Genomic DNA, 20,237 nt, shown 5'->3' with positions numbered 1-20,237 from the left:
TTCAGAACAAAAGTGCCTTTTTATGTGGCGTCATGAAAACATATAGACAACGAGAAAAACAAGGGACCAAAGTGGTAGATATCAACAAAGGACCAGATGAGGCAAAAATCAAGGTATGTTTGTAAGAAACTTTTTCTTAAGCCCATGGTGCTTTAATAGTATGAATACAGCCATAGGGTATTTTCCCCCTCTGAAGATCAATGTCATTCAAAACAATATTTCCTGCAATGCTGGAAATCAGCTCAGTTTTTATACTTGAGATATATTTTAGTAGCTGTCTCTTGTGGATATTATCATGTAATGTTCCATATAAATCCAGTTTTTGTTTCATACCTGTTAAGGGAGATGCCATTGATAATATACTTCAGGAACCTAAAATAAGTTAATTGACACTAGGACAGTATAATCGGCATTCTATACTGATGTTTTTACACTTTACGGTGGCACTATGATTTGAAGGGTTGATTTATATCTTGCTTTTGGAGGATATATGTGAATAACTTATAAAGGACTTCATTAAGTTGTAGTGCACTTCATCAGCAGTGTAACCTGAGATTTGATGTAAAAACCAGCAGTTCTAACTACTTTTAACATAACCTGATGTTATAATGTTATGATGTTATTAGTACAAGTAGTCTAGTACTATTAAGTTTTCAGTGGTTAAAGAACAGGATGTGCCTCACTCATCTTGAATCCCTTTAATATATCTCACAAATATTTCATCTGGTTCTACCAGGAAAAATTACAAAAAATATTCTTATTGTCATGAATAAATCCAGAGTAATGCTCAATGAAATGATTAAATAATTTGAACATAACATTTACACATAGCACAGATCCATTCCCATGACTTTAAACTTTTTGTTTTTATTCTTATTTTGGTTCCATTTTTTCCTTCCTAATTACTGAATTACTAAGTTATATTGTTGAGTGAAATTGAAATGTATGTGCTTGCAGGGATGAAATCTTTAATAGTGTCTAAGGCACAGGTGTTAAACGTGCTGCGTCATGTTGCCGTCACGTGACATTTCATGACATTTTTCCCTTTGCCGAGCTAGGGTGGGTATGGTCTGTGTGTGATGCATCCAGCCTATGGGCCACCAGTTTGGCACCCCTGGTCTAAGGAATGCATGCATCTATCTATCATCTATCTTATCTATCCCTTCGAGGGAAAGTGAAAATGGTGTTTCATAACAAGTTGCAGCAACTTCACTTGCACTACCTATTGCTTTAGTTGTGCCAGAAACTTATGTCTTAACCTCATTTCTCTGAAAGAAGGATTCTGCACCCTTCATCTTTTGATCCATAAATTAAATCTCCCAGATTTTTCTAATTGAAGAAGGGTACTGTAAGATGATGCATATGGATGTCTAGTAGTGTAGTTCTGCAGAAAATGACATCTGCAATAATTATTTCTTTAGATGTTATATCATTGCTTCACAATCCAAGTTCTCAGATGTTTTCCAAGCAATTAAGAAACTTTGTGTAACAGATTTGACATTAGAAAGATGACAAATGTTTACCTTTGGCATTACATTGGTTCTTACCCAAGTGGTTTGTTTATGTTCTGATATTAGATTTGCTAGATAGATTCACTTGACATATCAGTTGCATGATCCAATAGGAAAATTAGGTTTAAGGCAGACTTAACATAGGTTGGAGAACCTACAGAATAAATAGCTCTATATTAATGGAATATTTTATTAGTATTCATTGATTATACTTGGTTTATAACTCTCTTTGAAGGCTCTTTTAGAAAGAACGGGTTATACACTTGATGTGACAACTGGACAAAGGAAGTATGGTGGTCCTCCACCAGAGTGTGTCTATTCAGGACAACAGCCTTCTGTTGGCACTGAGGTAAGAGATGCAACATATCTGGAGAATTTAATTTGTTTCTCTGTTTAAATCTCAGTTCTTTAAAAAAATGTGTTTGGTTTGTTGTTACAGATATTTGTGGGTAAAATCCCAAGAGATTTATTTGAGGATGAACTAGTTCCATTATTTGAAAAAGCTGGACCTATTTGGGATCTCCGCTTAATGATGGATCCCTTGACAGGTCTAAACAGGGGATATGCTTTTGTCACTTTTTGTAACAAAGAGGCAGCTCAGGAAGCTGTTAAATTGGTAAGTTTTTCATATTTTCTGTGATAATTTAAAATCAACTATTGTGGTTCCTAATTGTGTAAAATATCTTAATCTCTGCTTATGTTGTAATTTATAGAATGGAATTGATTTTTAAACTTAGTGGCTTTCATAAATCTGTATATTGTTACTGAACATATTAAAACTTAAGACTTTTGTCAATTTTATTTGTAATGCTCAGCATATGGTATTTTTGCCATACAGCTATTTAAAGGCCAGGAATGACCGTTTATTTTTAAAGAGGGGAATATTTATCCCACTCTAGTTTTCAATAATAAATGCATCTTAATACCTATAAATCAGGTATTCAGTTGGGCTTATTTTAGTAAATGTGTTGCATTTCTGTACAACTGGTATAGAAACTACAGGAATATGTTAAAATTGTTTGGGTATTAGGTAAAATGGACTGGTATTTTTCTCTAGTGCTATGACTGACCATTAGTAAATATAAGTACACCCCAATTTTCCAACAGAATAGAAAAAACATTGGTAAACTTGTTACATGTCCTACTAAGTGTAATCTTTTCTTCTTGCATAACTTTAAATAGTGCTGCTGTTCTCAATAAGGATGGAGATAGCATCCATGAATGGGTTAACACAGTCTGTGCTCTGATTGGACAGTCTGATTATTAATTAATTATCTGCCTATATAATCCGCCTTGTGAGTGTCCCCACCCAGATTCCCGACTCAGTCCCCTCTAGGATGGTCGTGTTATCCATTCCTTACTTCATCCATGCTGAATCCTTTTACCATCTACTGAAATTCAACTACTGTGAATTCTGGAGACTGCCTTGCCTATTGGTAATCCGAGCTTACCTGTCACTGGCCGCCGGGCATTGCCCCACAGGCCTTGCCTCTGTAAGGACAATCCTCCTACTTTGGGGGATATATGCAATAACTGAGGCATCTCATTTGACAAATTAAGCCTATTCCGTGGCTCCGGCTGCACGGCTGACCGAGAACAAGCTGATTGCGCCGCCTGTCAGTTTGGCGAAGTGACTCTGGGTATGGCCGGTGACAACTAGCGCAGGCGGCGGCTTGACCAATCCCTTCTCGGTGCAGAGCTTTGTGACAGGCGCCAGAACTGCACAGGAGGCTTGCATGACGGCGGGGGGTCGTTTTCACTGAAGGCCGCGGTATTGCGAAGCCTGAGGCGGTTAAAAAGGTCTTAATAGAGGCACGGCCACCATTTTGAAGTGGGTGGAGCTGCATTGGCGGGCGCCATTTTGACTCACAATTCCGGCAGCCGAGAGAATGGCAGACAGCAGCGTCACAGAGACTCCTGCTGCGGCCCACAGAAACATGGCAGAGCCCGACCAGGGACTACTTTTGGGAGGTCAGGCATCTTGCCCCCCAATAGAGACTACTCCTGCACAGGCTGTCTCAGGGGAAAGGCCAAGGATAAGGCCTCCTCCTCTTCACACAAAGGTTCCACGTCTAAGAAAGACTCAAAAACCGGAGACAAAGATAAACAAGGGCATTCGCTGAGGCACCCTGAGAAAGGGGAGGCTCCACCCTCCCCGCCCACCCAGCTGCCACCATTACAGCTGGACATTACCCAGGGGCCTTTCATCCCAATGCTCCCCATCAACACCTCTGGCCTTTCGGGGGATGTGGCCCCATGACCACTGAGTAAGGCCCCTGAGGCCACCTTCACCCCAACAGCGGCTGGGCTTTGGCAAGAGGGACATTTAACAACCTGGCCGACTTTGCCTCCAATGGTCACGGTGCCACCCTCATTGGGTATTCAAGAATTTTTTGGCAGAGGCCATCCGGCAGGGGATTGCGGCCAGGCTCCAACAGAAGGCCCAGCCTCCACCGGCCCCACCATAGCCGGCCACAGCCAGCGCTCTATTTAAGGAGCACAAGTTGGAAGCCGATGTCATACCGTCTCCTCCATTATTTGTGGACGCAGTACAGAGACAGTGGTCGTCCCCAACATCCGGACTCAGTCCCTCTGAGAATGATAAGCAATTCTACAATGTCGCTGAACAGCTAGATAAGACTCTTCTATGGCCAACGATACCCCTATCACAGCCCTACACACTGCCAAAGTCATGCCAGGATCCCAGGAAGACATTTTTGAGCCTGAGGATTGACGCCTGGGCCAGGTTCTGCAGCGGGGTCATCAGGCAGCCGCATGGGCGGTGCGAGCCGCTTCAGCGGCCTCATTGTTCTGAAGATCTAGCCTTTTTTGGCTTCAACAGAGCGTATTCCGGCAGGGGACTCTAGGGCCCACCAGGACTTGAATGAAATCATTGCTGCGGTGCAATTTACATCGGACACTACCCTGAGTGCCACCAGATTCTCCTCCAAGGCCATGACCTCTGCGGTGGCTTACCGCAAAGTTATGGCTACGACAGTGGCAAATTGATATGAAACATAAATGGAAGCTAGCCTCGGAGCCTTACAAAGGAGTGCCCTTTTTGGGGATGCGCTTACTCTGCTGCTTGTCAAGGGCAAAGACCAAGCGTAAGGTTCTTCCCTCATACCCAAAGAAGGGTTTTCCTTGCCCGGCCCCTTACTCTAGGAGGCAGCCCTTTCGGGCCCAGGAGTATGGGGGATTGTTTAGGTGCTAGATTATTCCCCCTCGGGCTTCCGTCCCCAAATGGGTTACGGCCAGCGGTCAAGGCAGCAGCCGTACCGGCAACAGAGGGGCAATCAGTCTCGACAGCCCTTTCGGGTAACCGCAACTAGCGCAAACCCTAATCTGCCTCAGGATGGGCCTCCTATTGGCGGAAGATTACAATTTTTTGCTGACAAGTGGGAAGCCATAACATCCGATTCCTGGGTCAGGGAAATGGTCGGATTCAGTCTGGCTGTGGAATTCATCTCTACCCCTCCCAAGTTCTTTGTTAAGTGTCCAGTTTTTGGTAACCCCCAGAGGCGCCTCCTGATGGGTCTGGCCATCCAACATGTTTTAGATATTAAAGCCATTGAGGTTCCGCCCACGCAGGTCGGGCAAGGGTTTTACTCAATCTTGTTTGTCATTCCCAAGGCCTCGGGGGGCTGGAGGGCCATTTTGAATTTAAAAAAGTTAAACTGTTATGTCCCTTATAGATGTTTTAAGATACAATCACTAAGTACAATTCTGGAGGGTGCTCGAGACGGGGATATGCTTACTTCTATTGATCTCACGGAAGCCTACCTGCACATTTCCCATTTTGCAGGAGCACTGTCAGTTTCTATGTTTTTGTTTCACCACTATCAATACACGGCTTTGCCTTTTGGCCGTTATGTGTTTACTAAGGTTTTGGCAGCCCTGGCTGCATACTTACGCACCATACCCATCAGGGGTCAACTTTACCTAGATGACATTGGTTCAGTCGAGCTCCCGGGAGGCAGCTTCAGCTGACCTCCCCATGGCATTACATGTGTTTTGGACTCATGGGTTTTCCATTAATGAGGGCAAAAGCCATTTCACACCTACCACCAGAATCCTTCACCTAGGGGCCTGGATAGATTCGGTGGGCGGCTAGGTCTTCCTTTCCGAGGATCACATACGTAGTCTGCGGTCACTCGTGGCCGAAGTGAGGAGGTCCCAAAGGGTGGCCCTCGCCACGTTATGCAAGCTACTGGGAAAAATGGTGTCTGCCACCTATATCGTTCCCTGGGCTCGTTTTCACACGAGGGAATTAGTGGTTCTTACTCCCTTTTCAAAAGAAGAGGACCAATATGTCACTCGTCAAGGTGTCACTGCCCAGGGCTCTGGTCACTTCCCTTCGTTGGTGGGAATCGGGGGCCATAGAGAAGGGTTGCCATTTCAGAGTTCTCTACAGGGTCACTATCACCACGGACGCCAGTCTTTATGGCTGGGGTGAGCACATGGGGCCTCACATGGCACAGGGTCAGTGCTGCCAGGAGAAGGCAGAGATGAGCATAAACTGGTTAGAATTGCGGGCTATCAGATTGGCCCTATTGAGTTTCCAACACTTCATTGAGGGTCAGCATGTGCTAATCCTCACAGATAACACAACAGCCAAGGCCCATGTTAACAGACAAGGGAACACTAGATCTAGGGATCTAATGCTAGAGGCTAACACATTGGGCTCTTGGGCGGAAGGTCATCTGCTTTCCATCAGAGCGGAACACATCTTGGGGGAGGCTAATGTGCAAACTGACTGGCTCAGCAGGTCTTGAATTGACCAGGCAGAATGGCAATTACACCCTTCTCTCTTTCAGAAGATTACACACCGGTTCGGGGACCCGATGGTAGACCTGTTTGCCTCCCAGCACAACACCCAACTCCCCAGATTCTTTTCGAGGTTCCAAGCACCTGGAGCGGAGGGCATAGATGCACTCCACTGCACCTGGCCCAGGGGTCTTCTGTATGCCTTTCCATCTGTGCCTCTACTACCCAGGGTGATCCACAAGATTATCAGTGTAGGAGCAGAGCTCCTACTTCTGGCACCCTACTGGCCACGGCAGCCATGGTTCGCCGACCTTCAGGCACTATCGGCGGAGTGACCTTGGAGGATTCCAGCGGACAAAGTCGTGCTTCGCCAGGGGTCACTAGAACACCCAGAGCCGCAGTGGCTTCAACAGACCGCCTGGCGATTGAGCGGCAAGCTCTCCAGAGGGGTGAATTCTCTCCTAGAATCATAGGTACCATCCAGGCGTCTAGGACACCATCGACTGTGCGCATTTACAACACCACCTGGAAGACTTGTTGCATTTGGTGTCACTCCAAACACATCATTCCGGTTGAATCTTCCATCTCTCAGGCCCTGGAGTTTCTCCAGGATGATCTGGAAAAAGGGCTGTCCCCTAACACTATCAGGAGACAGGTGGCGGCTCTTAGCATGATACTTACCTGGGGGGAGGGACAACCTCTTTCACATCACCCTATAGTACGGAGGTTCTTGAAAGGGGCTTCCAATCTGCGACCTCCAGCAGTACATGGTTACCCTTCCTGGGACCTCACAAAGGTATTGGAGGCACTTACTGGGCCTCCCTTTGAACCTCTATGGGAGGTTCCCATGCAAATATTTATCTGGAAGGTGGCATTCCTGGTAGCGCTAGGAGAATATCGGAATTACACGCCCTTTCGGTAAGAGAGGACTTATGTAGGTTGTATCCTGACACGGTGGTGCTGAGGCTAGACCCCTTGTTTATGCCAAAGGTGGGGTCCCGGTTTCATAGGGCCCAGGAGGTCATCCTTCCCAATTTCTGCCCCTCCCCGGTTCATCACTTAGAACAACAGTGGCACACATTCAGTGCACGGCTAGCCTACGGCGCTCAGAAGCACAGTTTGTCTCCTTCCTAGAGCCATCATTCGGCCAAAAGGTGTCGATAGCTACCATAGGACAATGGGTAGGTAAGTGCATCGCAGCCACCTATGAAGCTCGCCAGAAGTCGGTGCCGGAAGGTGTTGCTGCCGACTACTAGAAAGTGCGGCAACCACCATGGCGTGGGCCACTCAGGCGTCTTTGGACGAAATATGTAGGGCCGCAGCGTGGGCGTCCCCTTTGCCATTCATTAAAAATTATAAATTAGACAAGTTTGCATCAGCAGATGCCGCATTCGGCCGCAGGGTTTTACAGGCTGTAGGTTTTCAGTGCGGAACAGTCTACAGCCCACCCTTGAATTAGCCAGGCTTGGGTATGTCCCATTCATGGATGCTATCTCCATCCTTATTGAGAAAGGGCATTAGTACTTGATACGCCTCTTCTAATAAGGTGGAGATGGCATCCGCCCCACCCATGTAGGAGGACTGTTCCTTCCGGTTATTGTGGTCAAAATATTCTGATCGTTGGTTGGAAGAATTTGAATTTTTCTCATTAGTGTATTGAATTTGAGTACCAGTAAATTATGGTTGGATAACACGTTGAGTCTGTGATTATTTACTTCGCCGGAAAGCTGGGTGGGGGCACTCACAAGGCAGGTTATGTGGGCAGGTAATTAATTAATAATCAGACTCAGTCCAATCAGAGCACGGACCGTGTTAACCCATTCATGGATGCTATCTCCACCTTATTAGAAGAGGCGTATCAGGTAAGTACCAACACCTTTTTCTGTGTCTTATGCAAAGTTGCTTACAATCCTATTAGTGTTTGACTATGGTTAGGTGTGAAATATGATTTACTCTATGGTAAAAAAAACATTGACTTTGGTGGAATTTTCTGGGAAGTGATAGAATTCTATAGAAGCTTGGGTGCTACAGATTTGAGTGGTTGGCACATATTATTTGGTGTTATATTGGAAGCATGGAATTTGACTTCTGCTTTATTCAGGGGATTTGTTAGTTCCAACAACAGAAAATAAGTATTTTGATCAGAGAAAGATCAGCAATTAAATTTATTGGAAATCCTTTATAGATCATGAGATTGCAATTAAAAAGGGTAGCTTATGGAAAGAAGGAAATTACGATGTAATTTTGGAGAGAAGGGGCAAATTATAAATGTATCTAAATTACTGCCAGGAAAATTGGGGGCCATTTTATAATCTTTTCTACTTTTCCTCTATTTACTGCTTTTTTATTTTTATTTTCTTTTATAATTTTTACTTTGTTAAAAGCATTCAATAATAATCGTATTTAAAAAACAAAGTATCCAGTAAAACCTATTGGAGTGGTATGTGGCATATGCAGTGATTCACATGGTTAGGATGCTGGGTTGGAGTCCACATTTTAAACCCTAATGCTACTGTTCAGAAGGCTGAGCTCGGGACATTTGTTCTAGTTCCTTCCTTGACAGGGACTATGTAGTTTTCTTGACATCAGTATGGAAGTGATTTGTTACTGTTGTCTTCTGGGGTGTTTTCCTATTGTGGGATTTTTCTAGTTGTTTTCCATCTAAACAGTAACCAGGCCTTGCCTCTAAAGCAGCGATGGCGATCCTTTTTTGGCTTGCGTGCCACAAGTGGGGGGAGCGCAGGGGGGTCGTGTGCGGGCGTGCCGCACCCATAATGCAATGCATGACCCCCCCCCAGTGTGCATGCACGCACAACAGGTGCGACCCCCCCATTTTTATATGCTTTTTTCACCCTCCCCAGGCTCCAGAGGCTTTATAGGAGCCTGGGGAGGGCGAAAAGAGCCTCCCCCGCCCCCCCGGAGGCCCTCCGGAGGCTTCAGGGACCATCCGGAGGCTTCCCTGATGCCTTCGGAGCGCTCAAAACGACCCTCCGAGCAAACCGAAAGTGACTTCCGGTTTGCTTGGAGAGTCATTTTAAGTGTTCCAAAGGCATCAGGGGAGCCTCTGCACAGTCCCTGAAGCCTCCAGAGGGCCTCCCAGGGGGGGGGAGCTCTTTTCGCCTTCCCCAGGCTCCTATAAAGCCTCTGGAGCCTGGGGAGGGTGAAAAAATGGCTTTTAAAAACAGTGAACTCATCTGGCCAGCGCGCACATGCGCGCTGGCCAGCTGACAGGGCAGCGCCTCGCGTGCCCTGACAAATGGCTCCGCGTGCCACAGGTTCGCCATCACTGCTCTAAAGGATCCATTCATCCATCCAAGGCAGAGAACATTCCAAATAGTCCTTCTTCTTATTTTTCTTCACAACAGGAGCCCTGTCATATAGATTGGCTGAGAGAGATTGGCCCAAAGTTGCCCATCTGGCTTTTATAACTAAGTAAGGCCTAGAACTCAGTTTTTGGTTTCTAGGCAAGAACCTAACTATACCAAACTGGCTCTTTTTCATTCATTCTTGTTAATTCACTCAGAAGAATGCCTCTATTTTATTTTAGATACAATGTAGCTTAAATAGGAACCCTGCTGCAACATAACCTACAGAGGTGGGTTGCTCCCGGTTTGGCCTGGTTCGGGTGAACCGGTAGTAGCGGGGGCAGGAGGCTCTGCCCACCTGCCCTGGCCTGCACCTGAGCCAGTAGTAAAAAAATTGGCAACCCACCACTGATAAGCTAATGTTTAGTTCTGTTATTGCTAAGTGTCATACTTATTGGAAGTCAGGAGGGGCAGGTTAACTGTTCAGATCCCACTTGTTACAGCAGATGTTTGGCAGCTGTTAGATTGTATCAGATTTTCCATGTTCTAAGGTCACGTTTGCCCTACATTTTTTCCATGTATCTGCTTGTTAGAAATGATTTTTGACACTTTTTGTTTGACCTGTATTAGTAATAGATTGCACATACAGTTTGTAGCCTGGAATTTATTCTGTGCTAGAGTTATTAGTCTTTACAGTTGCTTAAAATTCTTTGTCAGTAGTGTTCTTAGTACCTTCATTCTTAAATGTAGTAGAGGGTCCTCTGATGGCCTTTACAATTGAGAACAAATTTTCATGTAAGAGAAAGAGTTGGACAACATTCAAGACACTTAAGCATATGAGCGATGATTCTGCGTCCGGTTGTTGAGAACGACGGACATGTTCGTCCGCCCTGCACTCTCTTGGTGGGCTCCCCTCAGCTTGGGGGGGGCCACAGGGTGCCTTGAAGGGGCGCCCTGCCTTAGGGGCTGCTCGCTGGGGGTCCCCTGGATCGGCGGCGGCCGTGGGGGGTCTCCGGCATTGCCCCGAGAGGCGAGAGGGGGTGCGCAACGGAGCTCCTGCACGCTTTCGTTTTGAGGCAGCTGGATGATCGACAATTTGAAGGCTACAGCTGAAGTGCAGTGAGATGGGAATCCTCCCCAATTCTCCTTTTGATATTTAAATGAAAGATCATCAGCTTTCTAAAAGACTTTCAATCTTCTCCTGGGAAGTGTGATTGGAGGGAGGGGGATTTCCCTCCCCCCTCGGGAAAGCGGCTCTGGCTTTATCTCCTCTCTCTCGGAGGAGAGAGAGAGAGTTTTAAAAGGAATCACACTCGTTATAAGCAATGGCAAAATGACTCTCTTAATGCAATTGTGAAAGAAAAGTGATGATCTGACTTCTTTAAAAACTTTGAAAACTTTTGACTTGTTGCTTCCTGATCTCCGGAGCTGGCGAAGCAAGATGGCATACTTCCTCCGTCTTTATGCTCTTTGAAATTAGACTCCTCCTATGAAAATTGCTGGCATTATACTTTTGCCTCCGTGACTCTCAGAAACATCTCTTGCTACATAGTATCTTGGATTTGGAATGACTGAGTTAATTGATTGGACTTGAACTATATAGAAGGTCTCTATTCCTGTCTGGACTGCCTGCCTCGTGGTTGTGCTTTTCCACAGTCGCCATTTCTTTGTATGGACATAGATATCTCTGAGCTTTTTTTTTTTTTTTTTTTTATGATGGCTCCGAAGAAACCACCACCTGGGAAGCCAGGATCTGCCCCAGCATCTTCAACACCTAGCCCAATTGGACAACAGTCACTAACATCGTTTCTACAACCTAAAGCCCCTGAAGAGGAATCAGTAACTCATCAGCTGCTTCAAAAGATTTTAAAAGGGCAGGATGAACTGAAAAATCAATTGAGAGAAATGAATGAACAACTCAGAGAAAATCAAAACCAAAGTGCACAAAACAAACAAAGACTAGATGTTCTGGAGGAGGGGACAACTGAGATGAGGGGGGAGGTGAGAGTGGTCCAGAGAGGAAATTTAGAACTTGAGAACCACATGATAAAATGGAGTTTGAAAGGATGTCCTTTTTTCCTTAGATTTCAAAACATAATTGAGACTGACAATGAAGACTTGAAGGAAATCATGATAACAATGTTAGCTGAATATATTAAAAAAGACAAACAGCAGTTAGGATGGGATATTGACTTGGTTTATAGAGTTAATTCAGCCTATGCTAGAACACACAATGTTCCAAGAGAGGTTCATATTAAATTTCTTAGAAAGGCTACAAGAGATGAGATTCTGGGGGCACAAAGGGGGCAAATATTAAAATATAAGGACAAAGAGATAGCCATCCTGAAACAAATCCCTAAGAAAGTAAGAGATAAGAGGAAAAAATATTCACCATTAGCAAAAAAAAAATTTGATAAGGGATTTTGGTTCCGGTGGCTTTTGCCAGAAGGTATGTTGATTTTCTGGGAGGGCACCAGAGTTAGAATTAGTACAATTATGGAGGCGGAGGCTTTCATGGAAAAAAACAAAGCTCTCCTAGACAAAGCGGACAGTACACAAGAGATGAAGGAGGGAGGGGGCGAGGCTTTGCTGGCAGGCGGGGGGGGGGGAGGCAACAATGAGAAAACTCAGATCACAAAAGTAAGTTAGAAAAAACATTGCAATTGCTGATACAATGAATCCTTTTGTTAGATACAAAGTAAATGATTGAAATTATTGAAAGATATAATGTAAAAATAAGCTGTCAAGATCTAGTTAAGCAATAACATTCCGTTTATCATTTTGTAAAAGTTATGAGACTTGGGGGGGAATACCATTTCCTGCACGATGTAGCTGTCAAAATTTGTACCCATACCCATTACCCCTTTCCTTAAAATTTTGTAAAACCAATAAAACTTCTTTTCAAAAAAAAAAAAGACACAAGCATATGAGCCAAACTCATCAAGTATAATTGGATGCAAGAGTAAGCCTGTAAGAGTAATTTGTTATATAACTTTCTTTCTTTTAGTATAACAATCATGAAATTCGTTCTGGGAAACACATTGGAGTATGTATCTCTGTGGCCAATAATAGGCTCTTTGTTGGCTCTATCCCTAAGAGTAAAACCAAGGAGCAAATTGTAGAAGAATTTAGCAAAGTAACAGGTATGTTGCTAGGTGCTAATAATGTAATTGTTATTAAAGTGATCTGTGATGAACTTTATCACCATCTTTCGGCTGATGTTGGATGATGATGACATTTGTAAACTGAGATCATAAGGGATAAAGTTGAGAGAAAGATATGGGAATTGTTTAAGAAACTGAAGTTTGAGAGACCATTCCAAATTTATTTCAGCATTTGCATTGCATGCTCTGGCAATGGAGTTTTGGAACAGCCACCATTTTAGAGGGGACATTTTGTTCTTGTCATATAAGCTGTAAAGCATTTAGAACATGGGTGTCCAACCTTTTGGCTTGTCTGGGTAAGCCATTGAGTAAAGAGGAAATTACTTTATCTGCATATAAAATATGTATGTAACATAGTTAATGTATATAAATCACATAATGTTGAAAGATCTTATGGAACTGCATTCAGCCTCTGGGCTGTGGTTTGGATATACCTGATAGAAAATGAAATTTTCATGACATCACAGTAACTTGTTTTCGGTGGTCCACCTTGGCATAGTGTGACATAAATACCGAATTTATTGATTGAACTGTTTCACTGGGCTCCATGTCCAAACCCATGTAAGTGCTTTGTGCATCAACTCTAATCTTTTGTCCTTTGAAACTGGAACTGATTCGCTTTGTTAAACGATAGTTTATATTGGAATTTAAATTTCTTTATTTTATTTCTTTATTTCATTTTTATTTTTAGTAAATGTTATACTAATGGTTCAGTTAAATGTATATGACTGGCTTCAATTTCAGAGGGTCTCACAGATGTAATATTGTATCACCAACCTGATGACAAAAAAAAGAACAGAGGCTTTTGTTTCCTTGAATATGAAGATCACAAAACAGCAGCTCAAGCCAGGCGTAGGTTAATGAGTGGAAAAGTGAAAGTTTGGGGTAATGTTGTTACAGTTGAATGGGCTGACCCCATAGAAGATCCAGATCCTGAAGTGATGGCAAAGGTAAACGTTTACAAGAGTAGTGAAAATAGCATGCATTTGTTTCTGCGCTTTTGCAAACATTGTGACTGTTGATGTACATCATAAGAACATAGAATCTGTTCTGTAAAATGGTGTATTTAACATTTACTGCCCCTGCTCTGAATGGGATGCTTTATACAAAATAATTCATACAAATTATATGATCTGTTTTCATAGACGTTTCCAGTAGCTATTGGTTACTCCTGTGATGCTGTTTCATATTTTAGTTTCGATATTTAACAACATGTCATAAAAACATTTTCATTCTTGGAATGTGAAATATTCCCTACGCCCTTTTGTTGTTCAATCTCATAGCACCTTAATTCATTGATAAAAGTTTTCTCTACGTTTTTAAATTTTTCCTATAGGGGTTAGTGTGTGACCCTGCCAAAAGGTGTGAGCACATTTTTTAATATGTGGGATCTCTTGTCAACCTTCTGCCATTCCTGTTTTTGCTATGGCAGTGAAGTCTGTTACAGCATAGGATTCAGTATTGTCACTTTGTTTTCTTAAATTTCTGTGCTTTTTTATGTTACATTCCCAATGTGATCTGTTTTCTTTGATTGCCTCCCTTGATTTTTCTGAGCAAAGGTTATCGCAAGCTTTTCAGTGAACACAAACTACAGGGATTCCTCAAAGGCTCCAACTCAGCATTAGCAATGATGAGTTTTTCCAGGAAACATAGTTAATTATAATATGGTTGAATCCTGGGCTCACCTTTTATTTATAGAAAGGCTCCTCTTCATTAATAGTGTTTGACTCAGTGGAAATATTTGTTATCCTCCTGGATGTGTTACTTCCTTCTAAAGTTTCTGTACCACCTCCAGGATTGTCTTTAAAAGTCCTCTGACTCTGGGATCACTTTTAGAAGGAGCAAATACTCCTCCTTGCTCCTTGTAAAGTCAATGTTTATAACCAAATTGTTGAAACTGTTGATAGATTTGGGATAAAAAAGGAATTTTGTGTATCAAGAGTTCATTACTTAGACACTGTACCTTGAAATTTACTTCAATCCTGAGTGGAGATTAGTTATTAGTGAAAGAATGTCCTGTTTTTTTGCTTGGGCATGCATCAAACTAGACTGATCCGCTGAATAGTCATAACTGGCACAGATTCAGAGTGTGACTTAAACGTCTGGTCCCAGTGAGAAACTATTATTTTGTTTAGCCTTAATATCCTCATTTATCTACATGATGTTGCACTGAATTCTACACCTGTAACTGGTGGGGCTTTTATTAATTACTGATGTTAAGTTCCACTTTTATTTCAGAATTACAGGAGCAAGTACCTGATCAATTTGGGACTTTCTACTAAAGCAAATAATATCTTCACATCTCTGTTGTAGCAGTTAAACCTTAGCTCTATAAATAAAATGATAATATAAAAATTTATTACATTTGCATGCTGCCCAACTCCTTTTTCTGAATAGGTCATAAACTGAACAAAGAAATTACAATAAAACCAAGAGAAAAAGGTAAAGGAATCCCTGCGGATTTAAATCCACGAGTCATTGCTGACTATAGCAATAGGGGGCAGTTTTCATCTCCGTTTCAAGGCCATTGAGCCAGTGCTGTTTGAAGACATTTCCACACCAAGTGGCCAGCATGACATCACAGAGCACTGTTACCTTTCCACCAAAGTAGTGCCCATTTATCTATTTGCATGGTTTCAAACTGCTAGGTGACAGGCACTCACTGTGTGGTGTGGTGCCTAGGTCTTGAACCTTTGTCTTAACCAATGTCTTAACTGCTGAGCCACCATGACACCCCCCCCCCCAAAAAAAAAAAACCAGGAAAGGGAGGACAAAATGTTTCTCTTGTCAAAGGCCTAAGTAAAAAAAAACATATTATTGAAAACTAATGTGACTTGGGAGGGGAGGTGCTGCTACAGAGAACCAGGTATGAGTACCATTTGTTCAGCATTATCATAACTTTCAACAGAAAACTATGTGTACTATTAGTGACCATCAGAAATCCTGCAAGTCATTTGATCCATGCCATCTAGGGCTTTAAAGGTGATAGCAAGTAGCTTGCATTGTATGCACTACAGCTTACACAGCAATGGTGTTATATAGGAATATTGCAGTGTGCCCAAAACTACGTAAGTTGCCACATTCTGGCCAGTTGAAGCTTCTGAATGCTCTTCAAAGATAGCCTTCAGAGTGCATTGCCATAGTCCAGCTAAGAAAATCATTTGTAAATTAAGACGCTTTTGGTTTGTGTCCAGTTATGACTTACTGACCATTACTTTTTGAAAAACGCTAAATAAGTATATCTAATACATATGCTTGTTTTATTTGCATTACTATACCGGTCATACTAAGCTAACACAATGCTTTGTTTTAGGTAAAAGTGTTATTTGTACGGAATCTTGCAAATTCAGTCACAGAAGAAATACTAGAAAAGGCTTTTAGTCAATTTGGAAAACTGGAAAGGGTGAAAAAGCTAAAAGATTATGCTTTTATTCATTTTGATGAACGTGATGGTGCTGTAAAGGTATGTTTTTATTCCCAGTTTCATTTATTTAGTAGATTTAGATTTAGTGAATTCAAAGTGGCATACAATTCCTGATTTTCCCACCGTAACTATGTCAGTGGGTTTGGCCTGAGAAGGCATGTCTATCCCATAGTTCCCCACCTACCTTTCACATGTAAGGCAGAACTCGCATTTGTGGTCTCCTGGTAGTTAGTCTTAACATCTTAACTACTGCATAAAATTAGCTCTCAGGTATTTATCACATTGATACTCTGCTGCAATCATGAACAGATTCTTGGTGGAAATTTCTTCAGAAATCTGTCATGAAATTAAAATTTATGCTACAATTTTATGTTGTCAGGTTTTGGGTTCTCTTACTAAGAAATAAGGAAAGGTTTACCGTATTTTTCAGAGTATAAGACACACCTATTTCCCTCAAAAAAGAGGCTGAAAATCTGGGTGTATCTTATACACTGAATACAGCATTTTTTGCCTCCCAAAACCCTGTCCCTTCACCAAAATGGCCGTGCATAGCCTTTTTTTGACAAAAAACGGGCCCGTTTTCACGAAAAAACAGGCCATTTTTTGCTATTCCCCCCCCCCTCCCAAGCACTCTACAAGTCTCCTAAAGGCTATTCGTGCCCTTTAAAAAAAGAAACAGGCCTGTTTTCACAAAAAACGGGCCATTTTTGAGACGTCTGCATAGTGCAAAAACTTTTTTTAATTTGCCTCTTCAAAACCTTGGTGTGTCTTATACTCCGGTGCGTCTTACACTCTGAAAAATGCGGTAATTATCCTCTCAATAGTGTGCCAATTTAAAGCCATTAGTTTTCATTGTCCTCATGAATAATCTGAATAATTGTTGAGAATGAGCTAACAAGACCAACTGTTGCCAGGACAATAAATAAGTAAACTCAAGTAAATTATACTAAGTAAATCAGTTTGCTTCAGATTTTCCGCTAGTGTCAAATTCTATTTTAAAAAATGAGTTAAAGTATGAAGCGGGTACTATGATCTTTGTTAATACTCATTCCAAAATATACCGAAATTCTGCTCCTAATATTCATTCTTGGTTTTCATGGTTGCAGAGAATATTTCTAAATCTTACGCATTAAAAATAAAGAAATAGACTAACATGGACTGTAGTGAGAGAGGCAATTATCTTGTTTGTTCTACATTGGTATTTTTCCCACTGTACTTATAGTTTGTGTGCTATATTTGTAATATTACTTTGGTAAGAATGATTACAAACTATATTCTTCATAGGCTATGGAAGGAATGAATGGCAAAGATTTAGAAGGAGAAAATATAGAAATTGTGTTTGCAAAGCCACCAGATCAGAAAAGGAAAGAACGGAAAGCACAGAGACAAGCTGCCAAAAATCAAATGTAAGGATGGAAAGCACTACCTCATATGTAGAATTATTGTGTTAAAGCATAATGTACCTGTTAATGGTTATATTGTAATGGGACAGAAAATATATGTATACTTGAATTCTATGATGATAGTTGTCAGTATATCACCTTTTTAATCCATGCTTTTCCTAGGATATAAGTGCTGATCTTTTGATCTATTGATAGTAGAGATAGAATAACTGTTAACAGATTAATACATATTGATAAACTAGAATCCCATTCTGTACGAGGATTATCACATTTAGATGTGATCCAATGAAAATTATTTCCCCTTCCCAAAAGAAATAATATAGGAATCGGTGAGCAGTAATTGACATGTTGGTCAGGAGAAAAACTTTCTAAATCACAGAAAGCAATATTCTTCTTGAGTTAAACTTAACCAAATTTTTGAAGAACATTCCTCTTGGCTAGTTGAATAAAACCAAACGAGTAGAGGAATGTTTAATCGGATCAATGCATTTCTGGATAGAAAAATCAGCTTTTGTGACATGAAAATATGTGTGATCAGCTTGTATTTTTTAAAATAAATACTTGCCATGCTATCTATCTATCATCTATCTATCTATCTATCATCTATCTATCTATCTATCTATCTATCTATCTATCTATCTATCTATCTATCTATCTATCTATCTATCTATGATAGTCTAAGCTGCAACTCCATTAATGGATATGATTATTAGTCTTTCAGAGACAATTGTAGATTGATAATTATTTATTTGTTTATTTATTTGCTACACATCTCATAGCAAGCACTTCTGGGCAGTTTCCATTATTCATGGAAGTTACAGCGTTTCACATAATCATAATTTGTGACCAGGTTGTCAGTGAGTGAGCCAGATTTGCTTAACTACTATGTGATTCAGCCAGTTTCTCACAAAAAAGTCAATGGGGATGCTGGCAGAAAGTCACAAGTCAAAAGTCATGTAATGTCAAGCAGAAGTGACATAAATAATTGCTGTAAAAAATTAGGGAGGAGAGAATGCAAATTAGCTGTAATTTGTAGATATGCTAGAACCATAAGGGTTTGAGGATAATAGCAAGCCACAATTTATATAGGGCTTGTAAAATGGAATCTATTATGACTTCATGGGTTATATTCCATCGAACTCAGTTTTGGAAGTGTTCAAATAACCTTAACATGAATTTATTTAAAATGTATGAATCAGATTTGTATTTTTAATAGTTAAAATACACACTTGGCCTGCCTGCATAAGTTGTATGAAACTATTTTTATAGCTTGACCTTTCCTTATCTCTTGTTTTAATTGTATGGTATATAGTGTCTTTTTCACATATATGTCATCCTAAACTGTTTCAACCTTAAACACACAAAAAAAATAGAAAGTTGCGAACTAATCCCAACACACACAAAATCTAAACAGGGTATTAAAAACCCACATGTTATTAAAATCACACTGTTGAAAGCATTTTAGATTTCTAAAGGCAGATAGACTTAATGAAAAAGGACATTTCTGGATGTGCTGTACATAAGAACATTCTGTCCCTTTTATATAGCTGCCTTAACCTACATAATGGAAAAACATTTCTATAGCATTGATTGATCCACATTTTGGTTCAATTATAAGATTTCTTGCATTCTTATTTCCTGGGCAGTTCTTTTGCTCCCTTGCTCATCTTGATGTTTTATGCATATAGATCAGAGATGAGGAATCACCAACCCATGGGGCCGCTGTCCATGATCTTAAAATCTTTCTGCATTATCCATAACCGTTCCTCTTTTGAGGGGTAGAGTTGGTACTTAGGCTAGCCTTCTCTTGCATTGAGAAAGCTAGGCATTTGCCTTGTAGCTGTTCAAAACTATATTGTAACGGTCTTTAAATAATGGAAGTGTTCTATGTTTTTTCAGTTTCTTGCAAAATTTGACTGATTTATGATGAAATGCTTTGAAAGTTCCTTGTAGAAAATTATTTTTCCCTTTCTATAGCATTTCTAATTTATTTCTAATTTAATTTTGGATGTTTTTATCTATAACATTCAACTGTTCAAAGTTACAGCAGCACTGAAAAAGTGACAACACATGCTCACGCTTAGGACTGTTAGCATCCTCACAATGATATGATTGCAATTTGGATGCTGACAGCTGCATGAATTTATGATGATTACAAGGTCTTGAGTCACATGATTGTGATTTGAGATCTTCCCAGACTGCTTCCTACAAGCAAAATCAGTGGGGAAGCCAGATTTGCTTAACTATTGTGTGATTCACTTAACAACTACATTGATTTGCTTAAAAACCATGGCAGAAAATAATAAATAGGTTGCAAATCACTGAACACTTCACTTAGTAATGGAAATTCTGGTTCCAATTCACTTATTTATTCAATTTCTGTAGGTGCCAATCTCAATCACTGCCTCTGCAATTTACATCCAAAACAAATATACACAGCAACAAGATAGTCATGCAGCCAAGCTTTACCTTCAGTGTCCCAGGTTTGGGAATAGAAGTTTTAAACATTTATGAAAGGCCAACAGGGTTAGGGCTATTATAATCTCTGAGGGGAGGATATTCCAACCACAAACTAGGGGCAACTGCGAAAAAGCCTTGTCTTATAGTCTCTGCCACCTTGACATTCTTTGTGGATGATGAGATCTGTAGCATGCCTAACCTGC

General features: G+C 41.2%; 1 protein-coding gene across 8 annotated transcripts in view; it reads left to right on the top strand.

Annotated features, from left to right (window-relative positions):
• SYNCRIP (synaptotagmin binding cytoplasmic RNA interacting protein) overlaps positions 1-20,237 on the top strand; it is a 28,005-nt gene that overhangs the window by 2,666 nt on the left and 5,102 nt on the right. For all 8 annotated transcript variants that reach the window (XM_081942183.1, XM_081942182.1, XM_081942181.1 and 5 more), the window contains 7 exons: positions 6-113; positions 1,747-1,860; positions 1,951-2,127; positions 12,591-12,726; positions 13,492-13,697; positions 16,061-16,210; positions 17,456-17,577. In XM_081942183.1, coding sequence (XP_081798309.1) covers positions 6-113; positions 1,747-1,860; positions 1,951-2,127; positions 12,591-12,726; positions 13,492-13,697; positions 16,061-16,210; positions 17,456-17,577 — 1,013 coding nt within the window. The remainder of the gene's footprint in view (positions 1-5; positions 114-1,746; positions 1,861-1,950; positions 2,128-12,590; positions 12,727-13,491; positions 13,698-16,060; positions 16,211-17,455; positions 17,578-20,237) is intronic.

This window comes from Natrix helvetica (genome assembly GCF_964273705.1).
Source record: "Natrix helvetica genome assembly, chromosome: 2".
Taxonomy (NCBI): domain Eukaryota; kingdom Metazoa; phylum Chordata; class Lepidosauria; order Squamata; family Natricidae; genus Natrix; species Natrix helvetica.
Note: the sequence above shows the minus strand (reverse complement) of the source record. Positions and strands in the feature narration are given on the sequence as shown.